General features: G+C 41.4%; 1 protein-coding gene across 4 annotated transcripts; it reads left to right on the top strand.

Annotated features, from left to right (window-relative positions):
• The first annotated feature begins 772 nt into the window (after nucleotides 1-772).
• On the top strand, nucleotides 773-5,205 carry CH25H (cholesterol 25-hydroxylase). Of its 4 annotated transcripts, none has more exons than XM_027880502.1 (2): nucleotides 773-837; nucleotides 3,721-5,205. In XM_027880502.1, the coding sequence occupies exon 2, from the start codon at nucleotides 3,843-3,845 to the stop codon at nucleotides 4,665-4,667; it is 825 nt and encodes a 274-aa protein (XP_027736303.1). In that variant the 5' UTR covers nucleotides 773-837; nucleotides 3,721-3,842; the 3' UTR covers nucleotides 4,668-5,205. The 4 variants fall into 4 exon arrangements, with proteins under 4 accessions (XP_027736303.1, XP_027736304.1, XP_027736302.1 ...); XM_027880503.1 differs by lacking the exon at nucleotides 773-837 and adding an exon at nucleotides 846-965; XM_027880501.1 differs by lacking the exon at nucleotides 773-837 and adding an exon at nucleotides 846-965 and having other exon boundaries at nucleotides 2,441-5,205.
• Nucleotides 5,206-7,366: the final 2,161 nt, after the last annotated feature.

The raw sequence follows: 7,366 nt of genomic DNA, 5'->3' as shown, positions 1-7,366 counted from the left end.
ATTCATTCCATGCAGAAGGCCTAAGATGGTGGAGTGTGTGTATTTTAACGGAGAGTACTGAAGGATGCACTAGTTCCAGGCAGAGCATTTTTATGTTAGTCAGTGATTCCATGGCTAGTGATAAGACTCACAAAAGTTTATATGCATCAACTCGAGCAATGCAGAAGTGCCTTAGCATAAGAAGGGATGGTAAAACAGAGTTAAGTTTAATTGGGGAGGTGGAGATTAGGAATTTGACAAAGAAAATGTGTTAGTTCTGTTAAGAAAAATACTTTGTGTTTAGGCTGAAGGTTTTAATCAAAACTGAAGGGGAATGTGTGTTCTTCATCCTCAAATTCTCAGCATCTCCATGGGCTCGGGTTTCAAGCTTCTTGCCTGGGATGTGAGGAGTTTCATGTCCCTTCTTTGTATCCAGATCCTTCACTTGAATATACAGAATAATAAATAGATAGGGAACCATAGGTTAGAATCATAGAATCATTTAGGTTGGAAAAGACCTCCAGGATCATTGAGTCCAACCCATGAAAAAGCTTAGAAGTGGTAAATACGCCAAACTCCTCTTTCCCCGCAAACCCGTGCACCTATAAGGCCGTGCCTATCAGCGTTTTGTCCTGCTGCAAAGCAGTGCAGAGTTTGTTACCGCTGAAGCTGTGACCGAAGGAGCGTGTCCCGGTGCGGCCGCGCGGGCCGAAGGGGAGCGGCGGGGGCGCGTTTGCGGCGAGGCGGCGCTGGGGGGCGCTGGTGCGGCCGGGCGGCCGCCGGGGGGCTGCGGGAGCCGCCCCCGGAGCCGCAGCCGCTCCGCGATCGGAGCGTCCCGAGCTCGGGCCCCGGGATCAGGTGAGTCACGGTGTGTGCACCTCGGACTGACCGGGTGTGCCCAGCATGCTAAAACGAGAGCAGGGGCTGCCGCTGCCTTCCTCTGCCCTGGTGACTGTCCTGCTTCCCTCCTCCTGGTCCTGAGCGAGGTACCATCCCTCTTCTCCAGCACCCTTTTCCCGCTAGAAGGCTCAGCATGCATTGGGGATGTTGCCTTACTTCTGGCTCAACAACAATCCTAACACACAGAGGCGGAGAAGAGGTGGAAAGAAAAAGGATTTTTCCCTCTGCTGCTGTATTAATTTCAGTTTGTTGATTCTAGTTTTCTAATTTTCTGCTAACTTCTCCTCATTTTCCTACCCACAGCAGTATTTGTTTACCTTATAGCTTGTACCTAGCAGTGCAGCCTGGGGTAGGTGCTTGCATTTTGTGCTCATGTGGAATCTATTTAAGACCCTTTGTGGGGCCTCATTCCAAACTATGTGCCCTTCAACCTAAACTCTGTAGCAGGAGCCTTGAGCTTTTGAGAGAACCATTTAGATTCTTGTAACACATGGGAAAGTTTGGCAGCATTGTAAGTTGAGTGAAAAAAGCTGGGGTTGTGTTGCTGAATTAAGTACGGAAAGGGTTTGTGTGCAGTTGGTCTTTTCTTCCCGTTGTACCTTGCGCTGACCAAGAGACTGAAGGGAGCGTAACAGAGATGTGTCACAAGTGCTTTTTGGTGGCTGAGCCAAACGGCTTGGACACGGTTTCTGGAGGATGAGGGTTTGTGAGGATTCATTCTCCCGAGCGCAGCCGCTCGGTGAGGGGAGGGTCGGGATCCCGGGGAGGGGGAGCCGTGCGGCGGAGCCCATTCCCGCGGAGCCCATTCCCACGGCGAAGCCTATTCTCGCAGCTCCGGGCTCGGTGCGGACCCGGCTCTGGGCGGCGCTAGCCTCCCAGGTAAGTGCTGCTCTCTTTCCCCTTGCTTGGGATTTGTGTTGCAGGATAGACTAGTAACAGGACTGCAGAACTCCGTTATTTTTCCTTAAGGGACCCTAGAATATTTTTCTATGACCTAAACTGCAGGCAAAATGCCTATTCTTTAAAATTTAGCTTGTAGGCAGCAATGGTTCTAAAACCTGAGGCTTCACATGGCTGTAGGGATTAGTCAGAGGACTGTCTTTAAGATGGTTGAGCAGATTTGGAATACAGTATAGAATAAATTTAGTCCCTTTATAATTCTAATAAAATAGAGAATCACGTATCCCATCTGGGAGAGTTAATTTCTGATTGTAGCTATATAAATCAACAGAAATCACATGACTATTCCCAGACTCAGATGATGATTCTGTTGCAAATGCGTTTTTTCGTGTCCTTATTGTGAAATAGAGATCAGGAAAAAATACAGTCAGAAGGTTGAAATGAAGCTCCTGGGTATAGACTCTCATCTGTTAGACTGGTGTCTCTTACTGGGTTTTAATTTCACAACAATTAACAGTCTGAGTTAATTGGGAAAAAAACAGTCTCACAACAGCAAAGAATCTAAACTTATTTCCAAAATGTATATGGGACAGGTAGACCTGTCTCCGACAAAGAAATTCTAATTGCCTGAATAATAGCACAGGTAGTGTTACTGTTTCAGCAAACCCCTTGAAGCCTAAGGAGAGAGCAAAATCTTCCTTAAGAGCAGAATCTATTGAAGAGAAAATGGTTGAGGCTGAAAGAAATGAAGTGCTAAAAGTTCATGCATATTCAGAAAAGCTAATTAATGCTAATTAATCATTCTTAATTATTGAGAAGCAAGGAAATTCTGCCTCCCATTTTGCCCCATCAGATTTCTTTTCTGAACAAGCTAATAAAGTCATCCAGGAAGTTGAGCTCATTTCCAGCAGTAGAATAAATGCTGTACCTACAAAAGAAGTGAGTTCATAGGAAACTGGTGGCAAGCTTTGTTTCCCTAAGTGTTCAAAGCTTTGTTGTTCTTTTTCTAAGAGCACAAAAGAAGTGATGTCTTAGTGGTTAAATCAAAACCTCCATCATTTACCCCTAAAATATTTTTAGCAAATTAGAAATGTTGGGAGTCAAGCCTGCTAGCTTTTATCTGTGATGTGCTTGCCTGTGGTCACAGGAAGATCCTTTAAAGGATATAGGTCTAACTGGTACACCTTTTAATTGCTTACATTAGTTTGATACTCGCGTAAAGGATGATTTCCATATCATCTTGCTCAAAGACGTGTTGAGATATGGAGTGAATATTGTAATAATGCAATAATACTTGTCACTAAGTATCTGTCCTGAAGCTTAGTGAGATGTTACCTTGTATTGTTCTCCAAAGCAGGGAGATATTTTGTTTTTCAAAAGTTATTGGCTCAGTTTTGCATCTACTCTAGAATTTTTCCATGTCAAGTACAAGTGCGTAAAGGAGAACATCGCCTCAAAAGTAGGTGGAGACACGTCACAGCCACCCCATTCAGACTGGAAGCATAGTGTAGGTTTCCTTAAGGTTTTGACTAAGCCTGTTGTATAACCAAGGGATCATTAAGAAAACCTGTATTTGCACACATCCATTACTGACCACGTATCCACAAGTCAGACCAGGTGTTTAGGTACCCCATACATCTTAGGTAGCAGTCACATAAAAAGGAAAAAAAAAGCTATTTGTATTTCCTTCCCTATAAAGGCAAAAAGATAATGAAGGATGATGACACAGTTTAAAATTAGTAAGAGACAGCAATTTTTCAAGTGTCTACACTAAGTGGAGTGGAAAATGTTCCAACGCTCTTCCTTTGAATTCCACTGTTAAGAGTTCTGCGCTTCTGCTTGTGTTTCCTACTTTGCGAGTCTCTTGTAGAGCTCTGTGATTACTTTGACCAGCTGATTCTGCTCTGAGATTGTAATGCATTATATCACCTCTGTATACAGGAAAGGGAACTTCCTCTTTAAAGCGGCACGTTACTATGTAAGGAGGATTTCTGATGGGGCGGAGCTACTTCTTGAGCAGATAAAGGCTGTGGGATTAGCAGCCCTCTCAGACTGCGATCAGCATGAACTGCAGCCTGCCAGACGGAGTGCTGCTCCGCTACACGATGGAGGGACAGCGGGACAGGCTGTGCCTACAGTCTCTTTGGGACTTTGTTACAGCAAAGGAGCCATTGATCAAGTCACCATTTTTTCCAGTGCTGTTTTCTTTTACAGCATACATGGCTTTCTGTCTTCCATATATTACACTGGACTTCTTAAGCATTAGACTGCCAAACTTGAGAAAATACAAAATCCAGCCACAGAACTATCCAACACTTGGAATGATGGTGCCTTGCATCATTCAAAGCGTTTATCACCACGTTGTGTTGATCTTCCCAGTGACATTTCTCCACTGGTACTGGAGACCAATGAATCTACCAGTGATTGCTCCAGAGCTGCCTGAGGTCCTGCTGCAAGTAACAGTTTGCCTGCTACTATTTGATTTTGAATACTTCCTGTGGCATTTGCTTCATCACAGGGTGCCTTGGCTCTACAAGACCTTCCACAAGGTGCATCACAAGCATGTGTCGACGTTTGCCCTTACTACACAGTATTCCAGTGTATGGGAGTTACTCTCACTGGGATTTTTTGCTGCTATTAACCCACTGCTCCTTGGATGCCATCCTTTGACAGAAATGATCTTCTTCCTTGTAAACATTTTTTTGTCAGTGGAGGACCATTCAGGATATGACCTTCCGTGGTCAACTCACCGACTTGTACCTTTTGGTTTGTATGGAGGAGCACCCCATCATGATCTCCACCACCTGAAATTCAAATCAAACTACGCTCCTTACTTCACCCACTGGGACAAACTCTTTGGGACATTCACCAAGTCACATTCTAATTAAGAATGGACAAACTCTTATTTTTTATAGACTGAACTGGGACATTATTTTTTTAAAGACATACAGAAGATTGTATATTTGAATCTGCCTGGTAAAGCAATAGCTATTTATAACAGATCCTCTTAATATATGTGTATTTGTATGTGCACATGGAACTGCCTATGTTAAGTGACTGCAAATGGGGAGGTGAATATCTGTTGCTTAAATTTGAGTCCAAGGTTTAAGGGAAGCATTAAGAGACATTCTCTCTTTTTTTCCTTCTTTCCAGCTTTCATAAAGCGTGTATCATATTACTGTATGATGTTTTATACATACGCCAGAACAATTATCTACTGTTGTAGGATGATTTATGATGTAAACAGAAAAGGTACACATCATGGATTTTTGTAGAGTTTAATCTGCCAGAGCATATTACTGCGCAATGATGTTGTAAAGTATTGCTGCCAAACCAGGGTAGTTGGCTAACTGTGCAATAATTTTCATATTTATATTTTCAACCTTGATGTGCTGTCTGTTTTTAATAGAAAATAAATATGGTCATTCTTTTAAAATCATGTTATGTTTCATTTTATTCATTCCTCTATTCATATTAGGAACAGATATGATTCCTTCTGCATAGGTGTCATTTATTTGAATTCTAGAATTCTAGAATTGTTTAGGTTGGAAAAGACCTCTAAGATCTAGTCCAACCATTACCCTAACTCTGCCAAGTCCACCACTAAACCATGTCCCTGAGTGCCACATTTACACATTCTTTAAATATCTCCAGGGATGGTTAGTGAGCCACTTCCCTGGGCAGCCTGTTCCAATGCTTGACAATGCTTTTGGTGAAGAAATTTTTCATAATATCCAATCTAAACCTGCCCTGCCACAACTTGAAACCATTTCCTCTTGTCCTTTCCCTTGTTACCTGGGAAAAGAGACTGACATCCACTTCAGTTTCAGAGCTGCAGACTTTTATTATTAAAATATTGTAATATTATTTCAAAAGTAAACCATTTACTTTTTCTCCAGAGTCATGTTATTTTAAAATAGTTTCTAATTTTGTAGAGATGTAATATTGAAGAATGTAGTTTAAAAAGCTGTGGTGAAGTTTTATTATTACATTTTCGAGAAGCTTGAGTAATTTTCACTAAATTTATGGTGTGAAAGCAAAACATTTGGCAGTCCCTAAATAAAAGGGAGCATTGGTCCTTCACAATCACATCAATTAATTGTTACTTGCATGCAAAAACCTACCAAGGAATATAAACAGGGTTTCTACAAAGTAGATGCTTCAACCAGATTTCAGAGGAATAGAATCAAACCTTGCGGGATCCTAAGCCATAGAACAAAATGACTACATGTTGCTAGAATAGAAGATAAAAATGCAGTCTCACAGAAGTCACACTGGAAAAATTAAGCATGAAGAGATAAGCAAGTCTTCAATGTCTCGTTCAGCAGAGATAAACATGGACTTCTAATGCCTCCTACATAACATTTTAATGCTTATAGTCATCTATCCTGTATTACTAATAAACTTCTCAGAAGAACGATGGAAACAGAGAAAGTGCAAATAATGTAGAAAGTGTGTAAAGAACACTTACACATCATCGTCCAAAAATGTCCTTATGCTATGCCTAGAGGGTTGTGTGACCTTACAGAGGCTGTTTGTTCAGGAGAAGAGAGAACCCTTAGTATTTCCAATGATGTGAACTTATAAAAGGAACGTCATTTTTGGACACTGTGTCTTTTTGATAACAGGAAATAATTTTCATAAGCATCTTCATAAACAGTACAAAATGCTGCAATCTTAGTACTTAACTACTCCCTCTGCTCTCTGGATATCATGGAAGAGCAAACTCTCTTTTCCCTGGTAAGAACATGACACATACTGAGAGCAAAAACTGAGACTTAAAAGAGTACAAAACTGGAATCTTTGCCATTTATCCATTCAACTGTAAGAAAGAATTCCCAGGATTTCTGATGATTGTAACTTTACATATTTTCGTGTTTTCAACAAAGAGAGGGAAGTATTCTTTCTTTTCTGCCAAAAACACAAGGCAAAATACATTTTCTGATTTCTTTGAGGTGTTCAGCCATTTTGAGGTATCCCAAAATTATCCTTTCAGTTCTAGAAATCCCATTTAATTCAGCTTGGCAAATACTGAGCATCTGATGAGGATAATCTGCGGCTTCAATGAGTTATACCTTATACCATATATTGTAACTGTACTTTATAACAGTCTGTTTCATGTGCTATTCACTCTCTAAGTAAGCAAGGTTAAGGCTAACTGGTACTTTTCTATGTTGCTATAGGAAGCCCATGAGCAAAACCCACAAGAAAGGTCGTAACTGAATCCATAGGGATTATTGCATTATTCTGCTTTTTGTATTAAGCCTAAGAGTTGATATAATAAGTACTTTACTCCTGGAAAGAGTTCTAGTCAGCTGCAGGCAAAACTGTGCTTGCTCTTAATAAGTCAAGTGAAATGATAGTCTTGTTTGGCATTGACTGTGCAGCGTAACAGCACTGAGGAGAATCAAACTGACAATGGAAGGAGGCCAGGTACTACATGATGATCCTGCCTACTCTTCTCTCCCTCACATCCTCAACAGTTGAGTGACTTCAGACATGCACCAAGACACCAAGAATGCATTTCCTCAGTTATGGAATTTCCCCCACGTTATATCTGTACCTAACCTCTAGCCAAAGGCTCATT

This window comes from Empidonax traillii, unplaced genomic scaffold (assembly GCF_003031625.1).
Source record: "Empidonax traillii isolate 1590-97213 ecotype Southwest subspecies unplaced genomic scaffold, ASM303162v1 scaffold70:size1330859, whole genome shotgun sequence".
NCBI classification, from domain to species: domain Eukaryota; kingdom Metazoa; phylum Chordata; class Aves; order Passeriformes; family Tyrannidae; genus Empidonax; species Empidonax traillii.
The sequence above is the reverse complement of the archived record's forward strand: the minus strand, read 5'-3'. Positions and strand labels throughout refer to the sequence as shown.